Source organism: Sinohyriopsis cumingii, chromosome 7 (assembly GCF_028554795.1).
Source record: "Sinohyriopsis cumingii isolate HCF-2022 chromosome 7, ASM2855479v2, whole genome shotgun sequence".
Classification (NCBI taxonomy): Eukaryota; Metazoa; Mollusca; class Bivalvia; order Unionida; family Unionidae; genus Sinohyriopsis; species Sinohyriopsis cumingii.
Window position 1 is genome coordinate 83088732 of NC_142967.1, and position 26044 is coordinate 83114775.

The 26044-nt window shown below is 35.2% G+C and overlaps 2 protein-coding genes across 3 annotated transcripts in view; one reads left to right on the top strand and one right to left on the bottom strand.

The window, feature by feature from the left end:
• Positions 1–8174, top strand: part of LOC149795640 (xaa-Pro aminopeptidase 1-like) — a 101309-nt gene extending 93135 nt beyond the window's left edge. Inside the window, exon 23 of the mRNA XM_089965469.1 lies at positions 6055–8174. Within this exon, the coding sequence (XP_089821595.1) occupies positions 6055–6174 (120 nt within the window). The 3' untranslated portion in view covers positions 6175–8174. The remainder of the gene's footprint in view (positions 1–6054) is intronic.
• The window catches only part of LOC149795641 (glycerol-3-phosphate acyltransferase 3-like), an 88374-nt gene continuing 70162 nt past the window's right edge, over positions 7833–26044 (bottom strand). The window contains exons 14-16 of one of the 2 annotated variants that reach the window (XR_016422378.1): positions 18290–18369; positions 9190–15765; positions 7833–9146 (exon numbers count right to left, since the gene is read on the bottom strand). Coding sequence is in view for 1 of the 2 variants with exons in the window: in XM_089965470.1 (XP_089821596.1) it covers positions 15678–15765; positions 18290–18369 (168 nt within the window). In the remaining variant the exon portion in view is untranslated. Of the gene's footprint in view, positions 15766–18289; positions 18370–26044 lie in introns of both variants that reach the window. The other variant, XM_089965470.1, reaches the window with a different exon arrangement.

Sequence of the window (26044 nt, forward strand, 5' to 3'; positions counted from 1 at the left end):
TTGATTTTGGGGTTGAGGTCAAGCATCAGGGTAGTTGACTGAAAAATAATAACTTCAGTTCTACGTTACAGACTGGGACAATACTTTGTAGATGACTTGCAATTGGAGTGAGGCAGAAGACTTTTAATTTTGGGGTCAAAGATTAAGGTCACTGTGACTAAAAGCCAAAAAAAATGTTTTCGCCTCTAGATTTGGGGTTATAAGTCTAAGGTCTTGGTCATTTTAAACTCTGATAAGAAAAATAATGACTTCATAGTACCATAATTAATCTGTCTGGACCCTATAGTTTTCTGGATGCATATGTTTTGTACAAAATTTCAATAGAACATACAAATTTCTGAACAACAAGTATATTCTTTTTCAAGCAAATAAAACAAAATATTGGAACTTATACTAAGTAATGTTTTACTCCTACTCAGAAACTTGAAACTGATTATTCTAACTGTGACCCACGTTTCTTAGGCCATACCAGTACATTTTAGTCCTTCTACAAGCTGAGTGGTCCAGAGACTGGACATATGGCATTGAGAATGAAACTATACTTCTATGTAGGGTCCATCAAATTTTCAGGATCGAGGTTTGTCTATTCATTTTACAGCTAGTGCCATTGTTTTGGGGGTTGGCGCACTCTGCAGATATTATGAACTTCTGAGAGAGCGGCTGGTGTAAGGTGAAGTTGTTTACATTTGCAACATTCACAGTGTTGAGAATGTTGGTATACCTTGGTGTTACTTTCATGTACTGTGGCTGAAATTTCTTTGGATATGATCTAAGCACATAGCTAATTAAAATGACTGCTGCTGTGTGCAAAAAAAAAAAAATCAGCCTTTATTGCTCTAAAAAGTACACTATCCTTAGCAGTTATTAAAACGGAAAATGAATTTTGCCAGACTAGACAATACCAGGTTCTGAAAGTGCAATGAATGAGGTACCAAATATATAAAATGTAAAAATAGTTAATAGCTCTTTTTTCACAATTTATCTATGAAGTCCGGGAAGTTAAAATTATCACCTGGAGATAGTATATTTTTGAGAGGTGTACTTCTAAAGTAAGGTTAAGCTGTATATTCTATAACCCATATTACACCCATCAATCATACACCAAATTAAGGGAATTAAAGCTTCTTTTGAACACCACCAAAGATATACAAGGTATTTTTTAAATAGCCAGTATAACCAGTGAGGAAACCCAGGGAAATTCTTTTTCTTTAATGTTCTAACATTATGCAAAATATGAAACTGTAGAGTGCCACCTTAATTCAGCAGGTAGGAGTGCAATTTGAGATGCTACTTTTACAGAAAAAGATAACTTGAAAACACACATCTGACAACCAGGCCTTTCTTTGAATACTTGTCTGCAATAGCAGTGTATCTACATGATTAAAGGAATACCAAATGCCAAAACTGAAACTGGTATTCTTTATTGGTAAAATAAAACATCAAAACATTATCATGTTTGAATAAGCAAAGATATAACTGAACCTAGTTTATTTAGCCCACTTTCAGTGCACTGAACATGCCATGCACATTGGCACACATTATTACTTTTTGGGACAAGATATGCAATAAAAACGATAATTTTCATTTGTACACAAAATGCACAGTCAGGAAGAAAAGTAAATGTTTTTAATCTCCCAAAAATTGGATAAATGACATTTAATTCAAGGCAAAATACCTTGACCAAAAAGTCATTGTCATCGAGAACTGTTCGTCAGTAATATGGAGGAAATATACTGGGACCGGCACTTGTCTGTCCATTTGTTTATTTAATATCACATGAACCCTTTGAAATATCTTCATGAAACATGGTATGCTTTTGTAGCACGACTAAACATTGTATCATGTAAAAAAAAATCTGTTTGATTAGCATAAAGTGCTATTCCATTTTTATCACAGATTGTGTCCATCTATCTTTTAGTACCTCTAGTACTTTTGTCAGATTAATATTTCAAGAACCATGAGATATTTTCATTAAACTGTGTATACAGTTGTATCATGTCAAGAGTTTGTGACATACACCATTCAATTTTGTTAGATTAGCACTTTAGACTTATCTCCTGATTTTGTGAAAATTACATTTACATTTCATATGTTGCTGGGGGATGGAGAAGGTATTATGTAAGTACTTGATTACTGACAAAAACAAAAAAAGTTGTTCTTGACCTTCTCTGTTTAGAGTCTGCTTATAAAGAATTAATATTTCATACTGTATGCCAAAGAGTTTTGGGGTAATAATTAGTTTGTTCTTTGCGAGAGACAAATGTCCTAATCTGCTTCCCCAGTATGTCAATATTTTCTATATTATCAGGCGTCTCTGTGATGAAACTTAACTAAACCTTCTGAGTAATAAGTGATATTCCATTATACCTGAATTATAAAATACAGCCATTTGATTGGTCAAAATAAATTCAAGTAAGATTTGTAGTCATTTAAAGTTTATGACTGGCCTCATGAAAAAATTACATCCTCACGAAATAACAAAATACAGTGGACAAGGCTTTCAGAGATATCATATGCATCAATAAGTCACTTATTAAAACACAAAGTGTTATGTATATCTATGTGTTTTTAACTTTTGTCCATGATTGTAGATTCTATTGATCATTTATAAAAAAATATTGCATAGCTACTCTTTGTCCATGATTATAGAGTTTATAATATGATCATTTGTAAGCTATAAATAGATTGTTAGCTCTAAATAGTCTGAAGGAACTCTGGGCAAAGGAGGTGGTGCCCTGAACGTGAAATTTTCGTCATATTTGGATTAAGGAACTGAAGTCAATGTCTCTTGTGCTATTTTTGTAGTAGTTGGAGAAGAAATGTAAAGTATGGCTGCTCTCTACACTTGCAGTATGACATCAGTTAGATCTCATTACTTCCAAACTGTTGCTTAGTAGTGGCTCCCTCTAGTTGGCAAAGACTTGAGGACGAGCAATGAGACGTCTTGGAAATTGAGGCACCAAGATGGGCATCATACATTGCAAGTGTCTAGATGTACTATGCAGGTTAGATTGAACCATGAGTGCCTATATAATCTGGATGTCATCCAAAGGAAGTACTTAGTGCAACCATGCAGGTTAGACTGATTTATACGAGTGCCTACATAAACTGTGCATGTTCTGCAGGTAGCACCATGTGGATTAGACTGCTCTATATCTGGGTTCATAAAATGGGTTCTTGGGTAATGAAGCACTAAGATTGGCATTGTATGAAGGAACATGGCTATCTTGGCTAGCATGACTTTGAACAGTTCTTGCAGTTGGGATGAGCTATGGGATATTGATCCACATATCCATTCCATAATTCTGATATGTGAGATGGTAACTGAAGCCAAATTTGAACCTTTGTATGCAAGCTGATGATGTCTTCATCCCTTAGTGCCACAGAATTGCTGCCCATTACCTTCAGTCATACTATGACACACCTGTAAAAGGGCACATGTGGCCTGTACAGGTTTAGAGTTAGAGTCACTATTGATACGAAGTGGACACTAAAAGTCAATTATATTAGGAAGTTACCTGTTGGAAGGCGAATTTTTGACTGCATTACGGGTCTAATCAAGTGGACACTGTACAGAATATTTACCTGTACTTATCCAAATATCCTACCATGGCAGAAGTTATAGTACACACCATACCTGTAAATTAAAAGGCACTGAAGTATTATTATTAACACTTAGGAAGTGGATGGTATGATATCCATTGTGTGACAATGTTATCTGTAGGAAAGGAGCAATGACATTCTATACAGGTAAAATCAGTAAAGCATTAAATATATAACTATGAAGTAGATGCAAAGACAATTTAGAAAACATCCCTGTATGTAACCAAATGTAGCAGAAATTACACAGCAATATTACATAAGTTTTCTATAACACGCATTACACCTGTATTTATTAATATGGTTATAGCAGTGTGAGGGATGCTATTGTGACCTGTGCACGTATGTACCATGGGTGCCTAAGTGTGTGAAGAGAGCAAACTGATAACAATAAAAAGTCATATTTTGTCATCAATGTTAGAAAGAACAGAAAAGTTGGAAATTTATATATGAAACATGTTTCCCTTCGAAGATGAAACTCCTGCAACTCGTTTTAAGGTAGAAAACATCCAGACTGCTTGTATGGTTTTTGCAAGGTCTCTCTGTCTGTAGGTACCATACTAGGCAGCACAAGTGGAAGTAGTAACTGGTTATTTCACAGTATTTGGGTATTCAAGGGGAGATGGCTAACTCCCACCTAGGTGGCAGATAACTTTTAGCTTGTTTTTTTGCCAATAAGGTTAAATCTGGAAGGCTTGATTTGCATGATAGTAGTAGTTTTCTTAAGGTATTACGATTGAATATTTAAAGGAGAAATTTGGCAATGGCAGCAGGACTGGATTAAAACAAAAAAAAAGCTCCTAAATGGTGCAGTGCTCTTTGTGATACATCTGTGTACCATGTTATATTGCTCTGCATGCAATAGTGTCCACTATAACTAAATGCAAAGTCTAATATAGGTCACTTAAGCAAAAAATGTAGATCACAGTGGTGTTTTTCTGACTGATGGGCATAATGTTCCTCATGATGTTATTACATACCCGACAGGGCCTGAAAATTGTGTTGATGGGTGCCAGGTCCAGGACCTGTCACTCTCTGATGGAGCAAGGTCTGACATGCATATAAACAAATCGGAGTTGCTTGAGCTGTTAGTGAGGAACATCACATGCAACACAAACACATAGCTACATGAGCTTTAATAAATGAGTTTTTTTTAAACGTTGCATTTTCCTTATTTTACTGATCAGAATAAATTGTACAGTAGTCTTAACTGGACATTGTTTTCACTGTCACAAGACTCTATATACATCGAACTAATGTCAAATCAAAATGTTTAATGTGATATAAACTGAAACATATTTACACATTGTATGCTTTAGACTCCAAGTCTGGCAATTTAAAATCACTTTGTAGATTCTACCGCTCAAAATAGGGTTTTCCTGCTTTTGCAACACGATAGATAAGATATAAAATCTCTGATCTTTATTCAGTTTAATCACGGCTCATCTGCTACAGCAAAATTACAATCATCATCAACAGATGTTGCAAGATGCTGTCTTGTATACATTAAATGTTCTTTTCTTTTTGCATGTGTGAATACATTTTTAGCCAGCCATTACATCAGACATCTTGTTGAAATGGATGACTTGGGAATTTTCTCTTTCCTAGTAATACGGTGAAGAACCTTTGAACGAGATTAAACCTTAGGATATTTGATACTTTTGTGGAAGGGTACTTGAATCCAGTGGTAAAATTGCACTACCTTACATACGTTTCTATACACATTGTCCTAGTCTGAACATAACGTCACCACAAATTTTTTTAGTAGACTTCGAGTAACATTTCTTGTACATAAATATTTCTTGACATTTTACACTTCGTTAAAAAACAAATGAGACTACAGAGGATTACTTTTTATTTCCTATTTGGGAAATATGAGAGGTCCAACAGTAACAAGTTTATTTCTGGAGTCTGAACTGTGGGTCCTGGACCTTGGAGCATCACTATTTCCAATCCCTGCCAAGATACGAGATTCTGCAGATAATAGTGTCTCAGAAACTGAGCTAAATTCAGAAGTTAACACAGGTCATTAGAATGCAAGATACAGATCCCTAGTTTTGTCTGCGTTTGTGTGTTGAGATCTTAGCTAAATTATGGCATTACATTAAGTAAGCAATTTTTTCTTTCCTAATTGATGATGCTACTTCCATGATATTATCAAAAGACTGAATATATTATTTCTCTTTAAGTTTTGTAATTTTGTATATAAAGTAAAAAATGTTTTAGCTGTTATAAATGTTAGTAATTGCACAGCTTTAGCTTTGTGGGTTGTTAACAAAGACCATTCTTTCTCACAAAATGTAAGAAACAAGCCACCATTCAAAGACTTAAGTTTACATTTGAGTGAGAAGTCACAATTCTGCAAACATGAATGTAGGTTTCCAGACAGACTGAACACAATAACAGAGAGTTAGTTGCTGCAGTAACAAAAGACGACTTTTCATCTATTTTCAGATTGACTGGGTAAATGACTACCATGCTAAATGCCGGGATATTGTTGGAGCAGAACTGAAACTTCAAGACAAACAAGAAGCTTTGGAATGGTTACTAAGAGAGACTGAACCAATTGGTTAAAAAGTTGTAGACAGTATATGCGAGAGAAATCCAATCAATCGATATTAGTGTAATTGTGTAATTTTCAACAGAAAGCTAGTCAAATCTGCTGAAACCTGTCCCAGGATCATTTTATAGTAATTGTTAGCTGGAATTCAACTGGATTTGTGTTGGTAAAGCACATATGCCCTCTCTGCAGATAAAGAAGTCAAAAATATTAAACTTTGTTTTTTTTAGAAAAATGTGAAGGAAAAAAAATCATGTTATAATGACATACATATTCACTTAGATCATCAACAGATGCGTGCAAACATGCATACCAAATATAATTTTTCTAGAATCGCTTTTGCTTAATCATGCTAACAAGGTTTTCATAAAAGACAAGTTCCAGGAGTTAAAAAATGTTTTTAATTTTTTTTCTTCAAATTGCTGCTTATAGCCTGAAAATCTAAACATGTCATTTACATAAGCATATAATTATGCTGGTCAAATCTCATTTGTCTGCACTGAATTTTTTTTGTGCAATCATGCTTCCCAGACAGACTGACAAGACCAAGCTTCCCTTGATAATAAGTGGGGCATAACAATTTAAGAAATTTTCCGAGTGTGTCACAAAGAAATTTCCAAATGTAGACAATACTGACTAATAATAATTTATTATTGGAAATCACTATGTAGAAAAAAAATATGAAATTTAGATAGGTGTCTCACCTGTTGGTGAGCTTGACCATGCCTGGTTGTACAGTATATTTTGCAGAAAAACTATATACAAAAATTTGGAATTCTTGAATTTGTTTAAATTTCATACAACCACTCAAAGGTTCATTGTGGCACATCTTGTCAATCAACCTTGCCAATTGGCTGATGCAACATTGTCCTGTTCACCAAAGCAGTTTCAAAGATGGTGAAACTCTCAATCACCTGGTTATGTTTAGCCCACATCTACATGTTGTGTCAGACCTGGTTTGCTTGGTTCTTTTTGTAATGAATATATCTACCACATACTATACAATTTATGAAACAAATAGTTCAGTCAGAGTTGCCACACAGACATAGCAAATTGGAAGAGAGAGAAGAAAGAGCAAATATGGTATACTTTCTGTAAATGGGAAATTTTTCAAGCATATATTTAGCATAAATGATGTTCATGACAAAGATATATGGTTTGTAATAACCACGATAATTGATACCTTAGGAATACACGTGAAGTCACAGGATACCAATTGCTGCAATCATCATGTGGCACTTCACATAGTTTATATGTAATTTTTTTGTCTTGCCTGCAAAGTATCAGGATTACCTTTCTCACAACATTTTCAGCTGCATCAAAGTTTCCAAGTTTTATTCTTAAGATTATATTACATGTACAATGTTTTCTCATGGGAAGTACTTCTGTTTCCAGCATTAGGTCACAATAACTTTTTCCACGTACCAGTAACTACAGAGTTTCTGCATTTTGCCCATTTGCACAGACCAGATTTACAGTTAAGAAATTTGATTGATTAATTCATTGTAAAGAGTCAAATAAGTCACAGAGATGTATTTGTTATGCAGCAGTGACTATCAGGTATCAGATATGCACAAACAAGGCATTCTGCACTATTCTTGTCCAAAAGTAGTAAATTGACTACATTCTACTCCTATGAAATATAAATGGTAAATTAGAAACAAAAAGAACATGCCCATCATACCATTTTTATTTTGAAATTTTAGAATAAATTCAGCTGTAAGTAAACAGTTGTATTTCAGTATAAACAAATAATATTGTACAAATAGGGACATATATTGGAAACCAGTATACAAAAAAGTTTACAACTATGAATATACACTGACAAAAAGTGTATAAATAGTCTACAGATAAAAGTGGTGATAAGTGTACAACATGGGGTATTGAGAGGAATCATCAGAAAGAAGAAGCAGCACTGAGAAGAGGTTATGCATGTGTATAGTACAGTACTATAGTGTGGTGCAAACTGTATCTTTTATCAAACTTTGCTAATAAAAGCCATAGAGAAGTCTAATCTGTTTGGAATTTCCTTTACTACTGTCATGATACCTAGCTTGTATGAAAAATACAGAAAAGATGAGCAGCCTCATTTCTTGTCATATTTTCAATGATCTGTTGTAACTCCTCCCAGCAAATTCTGTTTTAGGTTATTCCATGGTCTGATTTTAAGATTATAAGCACAACAATAGACTACAAATTTTATTTGAAAATATTTACAGTAATGAAATCCCCTATTAAAAATGTCTCATTGTCTATATACAAAATATTTGCATTAGGAGCCATCCATTTAGTATGTACACAAAAATCTGACAAAGCTTTACCCCTCCTCCCTCCCTGTACACATGCTTTTTCACACCCACCTGCATACATACACTTGATGCACCCCCCCCCAATTCTATAGAATGACCTATATTTAATCCACACATTAACCATAAAGGATTAATAATATTAACTTGTTTAATAAAACATAGTTGAATGTCTGGCTGCATCAAAGAAATAAGCTGTGTAACTTTATACAGTTTATCTAGATTCCACTAAAATTCAAACGCCGACTGAACCCAGTGGAACAGATTACGTATTCGACAAATTATTAGTGAGTATGAGAATAAAAATGCCTTCACCATCCTTGCAGGTAAATCTCAATGTAAAATTCTAAACTTTGTGAAATTTGTATTACTCTGAAAATACTGAGTGTGCATGGAGATGTGCATGTGAATACAAAGCCTGGCCTGACATCACTAATAATACTTTAAAATACAACAAAGTTTACAAAATAATTATTATGTAGTTACATTGAATCTGCACTCTGATAAGAAATGAACAAAACAGTTTCACAAAAGAAAAATGCACCCTCTAAATGAATTTAAAAAGAAATAAACTATTTATTTTGATATACTGTTCTACATGTATTTACATACAGGAAATGAACTACAAAGAATAATAAAAAAATATAGCACCAACACATCCATGGTGTTTTATCTTACAACTCCGACATGTGCAAGACAGGGACAGTCTTTTTAATATTACACCTCTCTTTATAATTTGTTACAAACAGGTTCAATAAACCTTGACTACATCAAAAGTGAGAGCATAAGAGTGAGGGAGATAGTTGGGTGGGTGGGTGGAGGAAGGAAATACTAGAAACTGTAATTGATCCATGAGAATTATCATCTTCCTTGTCCTACATAAATATCATTATAATGGATTTTAATAATAATGGATATCAGAGCTTCAGAAGACTCAAACAAAGCAAATAAAATGATGACATACTTTTCAAATAAATCAAGCTGACATGCAGTACTCATAAATTCATGACTTGGTGAAGTTGCATCTCTGTTAGTATCAATGCATGTTGTATACAAGTTAAACAAACACAAATGGACCAGAACTTTATAGCTAGAATTCCACATAAAACTCCAGAGCCAACAAACCCATCAGGATGTTTCACCTGGTTAAGTCCTCAGGATAGCCATATTTTAAATGTCACCAAATCAACTTTTTTCAATGATAGCATATGGCAATGACTGAGAACAATTCGGTCTTGTTTGCACTTAAAAACACAATGTATGCCGTCTCTGAACACTACATCCACAGGAGATAAGAACACTATTTTATTAAAACTTGCATAGTTGTTTTAGTGATCTTACAAAATATGTATGATAACGTATTAAAACTGGCAAATTTAATGATGAGAATTTCAGTGGAACAACCACCCATTTTTATGATAAAAAAGTTATATATTCAGTTTTCTTCAACCAATATCAATTGCAATTTTTTTATGTTAGGAACCTATTTATCTTTTTTTAATCTTTTCTATGCCTATGAATTATACACAGGTTTCTGAATTATCAGGGCATGCTGAAATGAGCGAATGGTGTACATTAGTCTTCTGAAGTGGAAAAAGTCATACTTGTTTATATCGTCAGTGCCTGTCTCTATCTCAGCAGGCAACGTCCATCAGCTAGTTATTTTGGATAAACGTCTGTGACCTTTCCAAAAATCCCATGAAAAAGAATGACTATACAAATACAAAGCTGTGGGTTATATAGAATTTCATTGGCTGCTACTAATGGCTGCTCCATCAAAACGTACATGGGCACAGGGATGGCAATTTCAATGTGGGTAGTGGCCCAGGGATGGCAATTTCAATGTGGATAGAGGCCCAGGGATGGCAATTTCAATGTGGATGGTGGCCCATAGATGCAATTTATAACTTTTTATCATTTTCATATGAATTTGGAGAGTAATGTGAGTACCATATTGTGCGTTTAAAACAAACTGCTTTTCCTGAGTACCATGTACCAGTATGTTTCAAAGGAACAGCCCCTATGAAGTTGTTTGTTACTACAAACAGATTGGTAATTCATGTAATCTAATAAAATCAGCATCCAGTTTTTTTGCTTGTGTAGTTTGTTTTCAGATAAATATTGTTCCAATGAATCGATAACAAGGATATGTTTATTTCACCCTAAAACTGCCCTTATCAAGCCATGCACCTTAGTTTAGAATTAGTATAGAAGCTGTAATTTCAATGGCTAATCAGCAAAGAAGAAAATGTAACTCAATGCCTTCTAAAAACATCAATATCAAATAATGGCCTATTTCTCATCAGATGTTATATATTGATTAAAAATAAAAAACTGACTACTGTGTAGACAGTATTATTTTCAGATTATCTCATCATATTATCAAACTATTTTTAACAAGTTGGGTCATTCCATGCAAATCACCCAAAATTCAAAAATCTTTCCAGGTAACCATCTGATTTCCATGAAATTTTTTCCAGTTGCAAAGCTAAGTGAAAGATGGCTGTATGCAGAATTTCAGCAAAACTTTCCAATAACTTGAAGTTATGGCTTCCTTCTAGTAGCACAATTATTTCACTCACAAATTCATTGGTTTACAACAGAGGGTTTTTAAATGCTAGTAAATTGTTTACTATATTGATATCAGGCTGAAACTTACTACCTATTTGTGGTCTGGAATATCTGAATCTTAACTAAAATTTTCAACATCTCAGATATTTGACAACCTGTAAAGTTCACTTTTCATTAAAGATTTTTTTTCCCCTCCACATTTGATAATAACACTATTACCTGATCATCCATAAAAAAACACACCAACTATAACTTTATTTGAAAACTGTATGTTACACAGAAAGATAAAGGTGTCAATATATTAGAAAAAGTTATCCATGTACCCGTCACTCCTAATGATTAGATGTCTTGGTACCTGATATTAAATGTGAACCTGAACTGGTTTGTTGTAAGTTCATACATGTCAACCCCTCTGAGAGCTATAAGTGTAATTATTACTAATACAAGTGGCATAAAAGTGCACTCTGAGCATAAAAAGAGTAATCTATATATTACATGCCATAATTACAGAAAACCATATGAAAAAAGTACATTAATTTTGCTACTTACCTGGATCTGCAGTTACTTAAAATTCTTGTCACAAATTGGCTAGCTTAACAGGTCAATACTTGTAACAACAGTGCAATGAATGACCCCAAAACTGAACCAATCATATCTCACTTCATCTGCCCATTCTGAGTAACATTTATATTTAATATCATGGAACATTTATGCCAGGTTTAACTGGTCAATACTTTTAACACTAGTGCAATGAATGACCCAAAAACTGAACCAATCCTGCAACAATTAACTATTGTCCTTTTTGTGTCAGCAGATTTGAGATGTGTATTATTACACATTATGCAATGAGATATTGAAATGTATCAATAAAAAATATATTGTCACAATGGCCACAAAATTAGTATCACCACTGTGGTGATGTTTCCTCAGGAACTAGTTTCTTTACCCATTTAAGACATATTTACATTTAGATAAAATATATTTTCATATTTAAACTGATTCTTCTTCTCCTCCCCCCAATCACCACCAGGAGAAAGAGATCATAGGTGAAATATGCTATCATTGTACATTTATGTAACGACTTTCACAGAACCTGCTCTACAAAATATCAAAAGCAAATTTCCAAACAATAAGTAGATTTCAACTATCTGCCTATTTAAAAAAGTTATGCAAATGAATCGTGCAAATTGTCAGTGACTGAACTTGCATGACCCACTTCTATCCAATATTTAGTGTTGCCCATGCCACTTACACCCTACAAGAAATGGTACCAGTTTTACAGCAATATTCTAATACAAACAAAAAATTAACTTTTTAATTAGTGACTTTAACTCATCACACTCCTAACTGTGTTTAAAAACAACGGAGAAATCAGGAATGGGTGAGCTAAATTGTGAACCAAAATTATGTAATCATCAAGATTTGAGTGATTTTTGTGTTAGTGAACTAGACTACAAATCATAAGGGCCAAAGAATTAAAATCTGCAGAAATAAAATAAACACAAAGAACTAGCAATCAATAAAATTTTAGGCTTAAGATGCTATGCTATGACCTAAAGGCCATCTGCTATTTCTTCTAACCCCATTCTTACAATATTCACAATATCAATCCCTCAAAAAAATGTGTTAACGAGAAACAAACTTTTTCAAGTAAAATATTTCTTCAACAATACTTACCCGATCATAATACCTTAGAAGAACTACTACTACCTTGCAAATCCAGCCCTCCCAGGCTCAACTTCTAAGTTAAGCTAAAAGTTACCTGCCCACATAGATGGCAGTTAGAGTGATATCCCCTTGATATGGGGATTGGTGCCAAATCCTGTGAAAACTTTCATTATAAATGGAGTGTATGCTATCAAAATGTATGTAATTGCATGTTAACTAGGAGAGTGTGTGTATATAGCTTTTGGGTAAGTATTATTAAAGAAACAAATTTTATTAGAAAGAAAATTGGTTTCTTCAAATACATTGCTCGATCATAATACCTTAGGAGAATAGGTAAAAGGTGGAGGGAGTTACATCCCCTTACCCTGGAAAGACCACCTCTGGTCTCCTAAGGTATATGAGGCAGCTTCCAGATAGATAATCTGGCTGGAGGATAGACTCGTATACTGGGGTGTAGGTTCTGTAAGGGAAAATATCTCTCGGCAAATCCAGCAGAAGTCAGGAAGCCATGTCTTTCAGGAAGCTGCCCAAAAACCCTGGAATGTAACCTCTGACACAGTGGCTATAGGCCCTACCAAGTCAGGCTGAGCCTTTTGGGATGACATATCTCGGAGTTAAAAACTGGAAAATGTCAACTCCTGCCTTCATCCCAAAGACTACAAGGTCAGCTAGGGAAGTTTTGCTTGAAAGCAATGCTTGTTGCAACTGCCCTAACTTCATGAGCCAAGATATGTAGCAAGTTCATTTCGTCTGGGGTTAATTCCCAATATACAGAGCTGATAACCCATTTTATCCAGAACAAGAGTGCCTGCACCAAAAAGATCCCCCTCGACATCTTAGCTCAGATCTTTTCAGGTACCACTTCACTGATCTCACTGGGTCCTGCAGACGATAAGTGTTCATTGTGGACAGGGGTTGCCCCACAAATGTCTGATTTCACATGAATGGGAGCCTGTTCTTGGCAATGACCCATCCTGTCAGAATTTAAGTATTTTTTGTCAAATGCTGGGGCGCTGATTCTGCTTGCTGTCACTAATGCAAGTAGGAAGCAGGTCTTATATAAAAGATGAACCACTGAAGCCCACGAGAGCAGTTCAAACTGTCTTACTCAGCTGGGTGAGCATGCACAGATTCCACTTGTGGCACAGAGACATTACCTTTGGATAAGCAAAATCAAAATTTGACAGATGATCAGACAGGTCTTCTTCCTGTAAGATATCCTCTCTTCCATGATGATGCAGGGTGTCACTGATCATGGAACAGTAACTTTTATTGTGATTAAAGCTATTTCTTGTCAAAGGGCCAAAGTAGGAAGGTAGCTATTTGAAGCACTGATGTGTTCAGTGTTCACACTGATACTATTGGCTGTAAATTCTCCATTTTTCCTTGTACACTTTAGAATGCAGATGTGAATGTCCAGCAACTCTGGACTGAGGTGGAATGACTGCCGTTGTAGGTGTTTGAGTAGATGAGGAAAGCTCTCTATTATCTTCAGGAATTCCACACATCTCTTCAATTGAGACAAAAATGCAGCAATGTGAGTGGATGAACTAGCAACTCATGTCAGTACATACCAAGGGTGCCTACATGTGTGAGGACCGCAGAGTTGTATTTCCAAGGAAAGACAAAGAACTTTGTTGTCAATAGAAAGAAGCAAGAAAAGTTGAAAAACTGAGTTGGAGTATACCTCCATTTGGAGAGAATACTTTTCCAACTTGCTTTAAGGCAGAAAACTCCCAGAGTACTTCTATATGTATTGCAAGGCCTGTCTTTTGAGTGTATGCTACTCGGCAAGAGAGTAACTGAACTATTTGGTGCCAATCCCTTAATCATGGGCAGATAACTCGACCACCTGTGTGGGCAGGTAACTGTTAGCTTCCTAACTAAAAAGTTTAGCCCAGATTTGCAAGGTGGTAGTAGTTCTCCTAATGTATTATGATGATTGGGTAAAGTATTTGAAGAGACAATTTTTTGTCTGAAAACAATCATTATATGGATAAAAGACAATTTAAAGCACAAGAGATATTGGTCAAATGCTAACGTCCTAAATTGTTGCAAAATACAACTAATTTGTATTGATGTAGTTATGGTTATTTGCCTATAAAGTGCTAACTGCTCCAGCACAGAATGGAAATAATCAACACAAATTGATGTTTTCCACCTTCTAAAATATATGATAAAAATGCTTTCTTACAGGATATAAGCAATAATTACACTTGTGGAAACATTCCGTATTGTCACTCATGGTTTTGCCATTCCTGACAATGCAATGTTTCCTTGTATCTATTAAAACAGCCATAGATATCATGTACACTGCAGTGGCAGGACTGTTCTCTTACTTTTTAGAAAGAAAACCAAAATGCTGTAACAGATGCTGTCAAAGTCTAGCCATCATCTGACACTGACGAGACATTTAGGACTCTCATGACTGACAAGAAGGATGTCACTTTGTGATAAAAATGTACTGCAAAAGAACTGGGAAATGTACAGGGTGGTAATAAATTTCACTCAAAAACCCAGGTAAAACTGAGGTAAGGTTTGCATAGGTACTATCATGGTATCAACTCAGAAGATTTTAAAGTCACCTCAATCAATTAGAAACTTTAACATTTAAAATTCGATACATTTAAGCTTATATCTCTCTTGACACTGATTCTAGGTTATTCTGCCATGCAAGGAAGGGTCCGAATGATCAATTAGTTTTATGTAGTGCATGACAGAGTTAACAACTGTTTCAATCAAGATTAGTATTGTTATGTAACTGAACTATTATTACAAGCCTGCCTTTTCGAACAATTGCAGAAAACATGATGAACAAACAGTATACTATTTGGTTAATGTGAATATATCTTTCCTAAAACAATATATACAATAATGTACATTCTAATGTTTATAAAGAGTATATTTCTTTGTGCTTCATAAACAACATGAATTCAAAAAGTACTGGGATATGTCTGAACATAACAGACATTTCAGTCTACTTTCAAAATTTTGCTGTAGTCTTCCTGTGACTTCGATTTCCATGATTCTTTTGCTTGCATTCTCTTTAACTGTCCATCCCTGCAACAAGAAATGTAAACATTAGACCTAATAAATACAAAAAAATTAACCAATCAAACAAAAGTATTGGGTCAGTTACCTCAGTATGTCCTTGGGAAAGGCACATAGCTCCCATTTCCTTAGCATGATACAGCCAATAATGTGTTTAAAGTACCACTAAAACAAACAAAACAAGAAAAAAAAGAAGAAAAAAAGTACTTGGACCACCAAATATTAACCAATTGAAATTTGCTTTCCCTTAGTTAATATTTCGACCAAATAATTTCACTAACTGAAATTAGCATTACTGGGAGCATCGTGCTCAGCTAAGGCTTCGCTCAAGGCTGGGGAAGCAAAGGATCCAACCTGCAGACCAAATTCAGCATTGAATCCTGGTTACGTGCCACTAGTGACTACCAAGAGGAGCCCATAATATGGCAATGTCATCCGACTTTCAAGCCATTGGACTGGCCCTGTGAGTTTTATAACTTATCATCAAGGTTCTCTGAGCAGCCAAACAAACCATCATCAGCACTATACCCCATCATCATAATGTTGACATAATCTGTCTGCAGGAGACTCACGTAGCAGACCAGGTAGCAGGACGATATACCATTGGAGGCTTTGACCTCATCCCTCAATGCCAGACTCCAAATTTGGCCGTGCAACATATGCACGCTGTGACATTGCTGATGCATCTCCAGTTTTCTCCACCAAATTCTGTAATGTGGTCCAGGTTAGAATGTGCAAGATTATTATTGTTTATAAACAGTCCAGTGCCCACTGAGACAACAATATGCTCCCAACTCATGAACACCCAGCCATCTCTATTGGTGACTTCAACAGTCATCACTCTGACTTGCACCCTGATGAAGATGGGGAACACTTGGTAGAGTGGGCAATGAACAATGACCTCCTTCTGGCCCATGACTTCAAGCAATGTGGGACCTTTCATTCTGCAAGATGGCAAAAGGACAACTCAGTGGACCTATGCTGGGTCAAAGCCATTGGTGACCATCTGCAGCCAGTAAGCCAAACAGTTCTAGACAACTTCCCCCCCAGTCAGCACCAACCAATACTTATCCATATTGGACTTCAACTGCTGACTATACACAGCTCTTCACAGCGACACTGGAACTTTTGCAAAGCAGACTGTAAAGTTAGCCTGGTTCTGAAATTCCACTGATGCTAATATGAAACCCAGATCCAAATAAAACACGGATAAGCCAATTATCTGGATTTACGACAACAATCGTATTTCCATAGTTTTTCCCTTTAATTCCATAAATCTGTACTGTAAGGGTCATTCTCATAAGACTTATGGCAAAATCGTAAGGGTTGGCAGGTCTGCTAGACTCCAAAATTATGGCTTTTACTTTGTTTCAATCACTTAAATGTGTCAAGCATATATGCCAACTTGCTATTATATCTGAGGTAATACAGTAAAACCTGTCTTGAGAGACCACCTGTCTTGGGAGACCAAATTCTCAATGCATGGATTTATTCATTATATAGTGTTATGACCTGTAATGAGAGACCACCTGTCTTAAGAGACCATTATTATTTGGCAGAAGGGGTGGTCATTCAAGACAGGTTCTACTGCATTAAAATCTCAGCTAATGTTGGTTCATTAAATACTAAAATCAAGTTAATACTTCTTTAACATTAATTTCTGTGAACTGCATATCTGGATATTGTGGATTCACTTGAATTTATAAGGTTCCTATTTTTTCTAGGTTCTCTGGCTGCTATAGACCACAATTTGAATTATTCCAAATAAAATATCTTTGCAACAAATGACATTTCTGTCAGAGAATACCCAAACATTTAAGTCCCAAATGACAATGTAACTATTTGCAAAACCACACGGAAAAATAAAACAATGAAAGTTACATGAATTCAGTTATATTAAAGGATTCGAGAAAAGGAGCATATTTATGTAAATTATGCAGACAAAGTGAGTAAAAATGTATCAAGAATTTTTTAATGCATCCAAATACTGAAAACAATGTAATTTTAAGCATGTAATCAAAAGTTGTCAGCATACTGCTCTTGCCGTTAAGTACGTGTTGCAAGACAGCATGTTGAATCAATATAAACTATGCAATCAGTTGAGACAGCATTTGATCACCTTGAGAACACTCAATCAAATACAGCCATATGATCAAACACATAATGAATCAGTCTTGTTCGCTTGAGCATGATTAACATTTTAATGAGTAAGATTTAATTTGGTAGTGTAATTATGTGCTTTGTGGTGTTCACCAAATGCATGATCAAATTTTAAAAAATTAAATTAGTTCCAAACCTGGAAATAAAAAAACTAACAAGCAAAACTCTTAACTAGGGCTTCAATATTTAATGTACCAAATAACTGTGTACCAGTACCATTCTTTAACATCTTTAAGTTTTTCACTGACCACATTAAATTATATTATATGCTGAAATGTTGCTGAGTATTACAAGGATACTTTCTTCCAATAGAGAGAGAGAGAGAGAGAAGACACAAGCATATGCATAAATAGGAGACCTGACATTAACTTACCAATCTAGTTCAACTAATCCTCCCCTTCTTGCAATCTCAGATTTAACTCTGTTCGCAAACTGCACAGCATTCTCATTATCCTAAAAAAAACAGAATATCTTGTTTTAAGTGATCTTCCATGTAACAGTTTTGTTGATTTTTTTTCAAACAAAATTTACCTTTTTTTTGCTGATTTAAGCTTGAAGTGATATAGCATGTCAGTACAAAAAGTGTCAAATTTACCTCCCATGAGTGGATGAAGTTGAGGTTTACAGATGGAAACCTCAAGAATATTTGTTGAAATTCAACTCATTGGCATTTGTTCAAACATGCCAATAAATTACTTTAATTCATTCAGCAATGTAGGTAATCTGATGATCCTTACTGCTGTGGGTTCCTCAGATGTCAGGTTTTGTCACTTCAATAATTACAAGCTATTATTACCACCAGCAATTATCAAGGTGACAAAAGTGAACAGATGAGAAGCACAGTATTGTCCAGCTCAAGTCAGAGTGATGTCTGCTTGTCATAAGCTAAAAATGGTGCATTAGCAATTATTCTTTGTTGGATTACATGTTGTTTTTGTTATAGGGTTTAACGCCATTTTTCAACACAAGATAGGCTATACATGGGGCCAGAATAAATGGTGGAGGAAGAACCCGGGAAAACCCTGGAAAGAACCACCGACCCATGAGAAGCTACTGGCAAGCTTTCTCACATACCCACATTGGCCGAATCTGAGACTCAAACCCACGCAGACAGAGGTGAGATGGCAGTGATCCATAATGGTGAGTGCTTTAGATCACTTGGCCACTCAGGGCCCCATTATATTACATGATGTACAGAAAAACTATACTAGACTAAAACCAGCTGACCATGTGACAAGCTCACTTCCTTTGTAAACACTGAGCACTTAGTGCAATAGTTGATTAGACATCGGAGTTTACTGTAACAGCTACAATTTGCTTGGAAAGTGGCATGGTTGCCAATGAAGGAATAAGCTGTTGCAAAGAAGTACAAAATGTGTCAGAAAATCTCAATTTATAAGTAAAAGTCATTAAAAGAAACAAGAATCCTATGATCACAACTGGAAATTTGACATCAGAAAGATTCATATCAATACTGTCAATAAACATTCTGCTGCAGTGTGAAAATGAAATGGATGGATGTAGCTACAATATCTTCGCCTCAGCTTGAATGGGGAATGATAGTTAGTCAGACCCTGATTGTACTGTCAAGGTTTTTAAAAATGGTTTTGCACCAAAACTGGCGGCAATTCATAACAATCTTAAAAACATTAATGAAAAGTTTACCACATTATTTCCATAGTTAGACTTATTTTTAAATGAAAATATAAAATTTTAATAAATTTGTTATTCTTTTTTCACTTTACATGCATTACTCATAGCTGTGACCCCACTCTTGAAAGGGCACACCCTTGTAAAAGGCCACTTTCTGTTGCAAATGTGGTGGCCTTATAAGAGGGGACCACTGTAATATCATAATTTTAAATAATGAAATAAAAGAAATGCAGATCTCTTCATCTGAATAAAAAACACACATGCTTTTCTTGAAGACATTCCATTACTGGGGCCCCAAGTGGACGAGTGGTCTAAAGCGCTCTCCGTTACGGATCACTGCCATCTCACCTTTGTCCGTGCCGGTTCGAGTCTCGGATTCAGCCAATGTAGGTATGTGAGAAAGCTTGCCAGTAGCTTCTCATGGGTCAGTGGTTCTTTCCGGGGTTTTTCCTGGGTTCTTCCTCCACCAATGATACTGGATGCCATGTATAGCCTATTATGTGCTGGAAATGGCATTAAACCCCAAAACAACAACAACATTTCATTACTAATTAGTACATAATTTTACACTTTATTCTTTAATAACTTTCTGTACTGTGAAGAGAAAACAAAGGTGAAAAAGTGACACTGATTACAAAATCAGTCTGCATATACTGACATTTACCGACCTGAAACTCTTTCATAAGCAAGATATGTAAACTCCAGTTTTGTTTTGGGTTAAAATAACTCAGTCTGACAGGTCTTTGTCAAGAAGTTCAGAAACCCCCCAAAAAATGCAGCAAAACCATTTGTAACTAGAAATGTATTATTGTTGCAACAAAGTTTTCTCTTAGTGGGACAGGTGGTCCATGACCATTAAAGAATTTGGTCATCTATTGGTAAGAATAGTAAATTTGGTCATCTATTGGTAAGAATAGTAAAAGGACAAGTTTTAGATGTTACATAAACAAGAAATACCTGCATGAAACAAAAAAGCAAATCATTCTGGATAAGATCCAAGAAATATAACAATGTTCACATTCTCCTTTCTTGTTATGCAATTCCTGTGATACATTAACTGAGATCTTTTTAAAAATCTGTTCAACGTAGTGTTTGATAAATTAGCTGACTCAATAACTGATAGTTAAGCCTCTCGTGAATCAATAAAGTTGATACTTTATACAGTAGTCGATCAATAATCTTCTTTGATCATGAGGCATAGCACATGACCAAAATCATAAGTTAAAATACAGTAGAGAGGTCTCAAGGATCCCAACCAATTTAATCAAGGTATAGTAAGCTGAGACTTCTGATAAATGCTATTGTTTTTCACTGAGAATTTCCAAAAGGTCAATACTTCAGGTTATTGGTGATCAATTATAACAGCAAGAAACCATGGGCCTGAGATCATTCTCTTGGCTGACATCTGTCCAAAAACCAATTGCAAGCATAGTTGGTCAAGAAATCTGGGTCATCATCATGTTTACTGCTGAATTTCTTCCAGTGCTGCTGATTGCATTTATGAAAACACTCGTTTCAAGGTTTCTCTAAATGTTGCATCCTCACCCACATTTCATGGTACATCAGCATCATATGCCCAATTCTTTAAGGCACTTATGCCTGGATGTTTTGTGTTCAAGTTGGTCAAATGTATTCAACATGTTTTCTAGTTCTAGTGGTATGTCTGTGTGTATAAGTTTGGAAATTTTAAGGCAGCTTTAACAATTTTTCAGTCATATTGCTACAATGTCTGCAGTGTGGCAGTTTATAGTGATGTCCAGCACTGGGGCATCATGCCGCAGACATGTGGCATCAGGTCCCACCCAGCCACATTATCCTGACACCAATTGAGGCAGTTGCTAGTACCATTTTATAAGTCCTTGCTATGACTCGGCCAGGGTTTGAACCCGCAACCTCCTACATCTAAGGCAGATGCTCTAACCACTTAGGCCACTGGTGTGGTCCAATTTTAGTGGTAGATTTGCATCAATTCATACAAATATAAAAGCCCTTTAAGTCAGGCTGCATTATGTAATATGTGATCAAATTCAGTTAAGTAGTTTTTAAAAAAATTGTTTGAATGTATTTCTGTTTCTAGCAACACTGGTCATATTTGATGGGGAACTGACGTCACTTTCTGTCAAATCTGATTGAGTTTTTGTTAAGTAATTTTAAGTTTTTGTTTTATTCTGAGTAATAGTGTTCATATTTTAAGGCAAATCAGCATCACTATATTAACATGAAAGCCCTCTATGCCAGGATGCTTTCAATCAATCTTTGTTGAGTGGTTTTTGAGACATTGGTTGTAATGGTGGCCACATTTGATGGAGGACCAGCTCAATTTTTATAATTTGCATGGTCTTCATGGCAGGATGCTTCCTATCACAACTGGTCAAAATTTATTCAGTGGTTTTGGAGAGGATTTCATTTAAAGGTTTCTCAAGTTTTAGTAATGGCAGCCATATTTGAAGGTGGATTGGCATAAAAGTTTTGTTCAATTCTTTAAAGTGATTTTGGTGAAGTCATTTAAATATTTTTCTAATTCTAGTAACGGTGGCAATATCTGATGACGGATCAGCATCATTTGTATAGACATATCAGATAATCATGGCAGGATGTTTTCTGTCAAGTTTGGTCAAATTCTATTTAACAGTTTTAGAAATGTCATTTAATGGTTCATCTATTTTTACTATTGGCAGCCATATCTGATGGTGAAGCAGCATCATTGTATAAATCTGAAAAGTACTGAAAAGTATTCATGCATGATTCTATTAAGTCTGGTCAAATTCTACTGGGCAGTGTTTGGTCAAATCTATAAAGCAGTTTTGGACATGAAGTCATTTAATAATTCTTCAAATTTTAGTAATGGTGGCCATATCTGAAAACAGATTAGCATTATAAGTGCAACTTAAATGGTCTTCATGCCAGGATACTTCTATCAAGTTTGGTCAAATTCTATTCAGTGGCTTTGGAGAAGTTGTTTAAATGGTCTTCATGCCAGGATACTTCTATCAAGTTTGGTCAAATTCTATTCAGTGGCTTTGGAGAAGTTGTTTAAATGGTCTTCATGCCAGGATACTTCTATCAAGTTTGGTCAAATTCTATTCAGTGGCTTTGGAGAAGTTGCTGTTTAAAGTTTGTATATTTTTAGCAACAAGATTTTCTGTTTATTTTTGCAATGGTGGCCGTATCTTAAGATGTAAAAACTTTAAAGATCCCCTTCCAGGATGCTTTCCATCAAATTACATCAAATTCTGTTGCTGATAAGAATAATCCATACAAATTTAAAACCTACACATGCCAAGATGCTCTGTTCAAATATTGATCAAAATTGGTCTGTGTAGTTTTTGCAAAAAGGTTTACAATAGCAATTGTTGATGAATGGACAATGTATGCAGAACCATACTATAAGCTTATCTGGCATCACAGCCATTTGAGCTAAAAGAGGGTATGCAAGCTGAATTCACAATCAAAGCACAAATGTGCACGTCACAGAATGAATAGTCCTAATTAGTCATCTAGAGTATGATGAAAATCCATCATGGGGTTTAGGAAATATAAGCAAATTAAATAAACTTTAATCAAAACCTTAACAAAGTTTTCATAACCGTGACCATGATCAAAGTTGAAAAAAAAACAAGCAAGCAAGCATGTTGCTAAACTGTTTTAGCTTCATAGTGATTCATCCCAGGTAGGAAGAAAGTCCAGCTCAAGTTTTGAAAAGAAATGTGAATGGAAAACTTTTAACCACAAACATAACACAAATTTTCAATTTATGTGACCTCGATCTTAAGATCATGAGGCAAGTCACATAATGAATCATCTTAGTTTCAAAATGATTCACCTGAAGGATGAAGAAAATCAATCAAAAGGTTTAGGAAATATAAACAAATGAAAGAACATGAACTAAGACCTTAATGCAAATTTTCTATGACTGTAATCTTGATCAAAGGTAATAGGGGTGAGTGAGTATCATAGAATAAATTGGTCTTTGCTTCATAATGATTCATGCCAAGTAGATTCTATTATGGAGTTTATAAGAAAATGGAAAAACTTTAACCAAGACCTAAATACAAATTTTCTGTGACTAAGATCTTGACATCACAGTAATGGGGGTGGGGGTGGGGGGAATGAGTAAACATGGAGTAGAATGAATTGTCTTACTTTCATAATACTTAAAGTATGATGAGAATTTATCAAGGGGTTATGAAATACAATGAAACTCTTCAAAGCCAAAATCTCAGTATCCTGGATTTCCACATGATAAAAATTGTTTGGGAGCCCTAAAATCTGTCTTCTTTAATATTAAAATTTTTGTTCCCATTACACTGAAACCCCTCAGTTCTAAATACTGTAACTAATTTTGATCCCAAATTTCAATTTTATGCTTACCCCAAACCACAAAACCAAAACTAACTTCAAACTTGGAAATGTATTTTAGCTACTAAATTCAAGTACTGAAGCATGAATATCTGTGAGACAACAACCTGTAAAATGTTCCAAGGGCAGCAGAGGTTAAACAATACTTCAAATGTGTACCAACACAGATGAGGGCTGACAATAGGCTAATCTGAGGTCTTTGCATGATAAAAAAATGCTTTTAAGGTTAATTATTCATAACTAATTGCTTTGTAGGTAAGCCATTTAAAAAAGATTATTTTTATCTGCTTATTATCTTATTGCAACTGATAGTATTCATTTTGTATACATGATCAATGGAACATACTTTCATTGTTTTCAATTAAATATCATATGTTTTATTTGCCAGGCTTATGGCCTCACTTCTGATGCATTGCCAATAGAGGCTGACAAAATAATATTCTAAAAGCCAGATTCAATCAAATGATTTTCAATGAAGAAAAATCATTACATACATGTACTTAAGCAGCCATGATTGTCATGCATCTTCACTCACATGTTAAGATATAAGAATTACCAGCTAAGTGTCATATGACTGAACAATCCTTACAGGATAAAATTAGTCTGATCAATGTGCATAATATCTGCCACAACCTACATTTTACATTGAAAAAATACGAGGGGGAAAATTCTGCATGGGAAAATACTGTTTCACATATTCTAAAGAAAATGGCATTCTACAAGAATGAATTTGAAAACAAGAGTGATGCAAGAAAGTTTAATTTTAACAATGCATGCAACTCTGACAAAATGAATGATCTTGTGTGCCAACTGTTCAGCCAAGCTAGGATCATAATGTTCCAGTCTATAATCTCCCTCTCTCATAAGTAATCAGAAAAAGACAGCAAATATTTTAGTAAATTATGCTTCTCATATAATACTTCCCTGATGACATTACATTAGGATAACTTTCTCTGCTCCTATGAATCCAGCAGTCAATATATTATACAGACCAAAGGAAGCAACTCTTACAGTTAACTCCCCTTCCACCCACTAGGAGGCAACCATTCTACTCAGATGAAACCAGTTTTTACTTTAGTAAAACTTTAAAGGGTGCTCGAATTGTGGGAAAAGGTGGGAGGGATTATTTATAATGTAATCAAGTATTATATGATAAACATAATTTACTGAAGAATTTGCTTACTCCATCCAATACATTAACTGATCACATTACATTAGAATAGATAAGGAGGAAATCCAGTAGGAACATGGTTGCTCTATTGAAGAATGAACTTCTCCTAATGTTAGTTTAGCACAAACAGAGACAATTTTTTATACACATGCAAGGAGATTCCTGTGGGAGTCAGCACTTGAATACTGTCTCAACATCAAAAGTTTCCCAGACAAATCCAGCAAAAGTGGCAAATTCATGTCTGGATCTAAGGTAGTGCTTCATGAATGGGGAATGGTCACTGTCTGTCCAGCTAACACTAACTTAATGAGAATCAGTTTCTCCTTAGAAAAGCCATGGAAGCTAGAGAAGACAGACTGAGCATGCTAGTCAGTTGACTCCGCTATGTCCCAAAATGAGACATTATATTCAATGTCAGGCTGATGTAAATCGCTTGTATTTCAGGAGCCAAAATCTTCATTGCTGTACCCAATCGTGGGAGAGTTTAAAGTAACTCCCTTTAGCCAAGTGGCTAGCATTTCTGGGCTTGTCTCTTACTTTCCTGCCTTCAAAGGTTCAAATACTCTTTAACAGTTGATGTGGAGCTTGTCTGTGTGTCTTAGGTACCATCTGAGGGTAAGTAAAGGGTCCATCAGCTTTGCTTCTCTCAACATATTGACCAAGGAGAGGGAAAAAATAGTGACTGTTGATTGACTAGTGACAGCAACCATTTTTAGGACTGAACCAGGCTATGCTTTTAGAATGACTGAACTTTCAAAACAGCACTGCATGTACTTCAGATGTACAGATACTGTATGTAGCTCATTCACTCTGCATGTTGAAGTTAGTGTTATCATAGCTACTTCAATGTGTGTGGTGGTGGGTGGACTGTAGTTTGACCATGCTCAAACCAAGATTTCGACTGAGAATAATGTGAGTGAGCATGGTCTGGATATGTCAGAAATG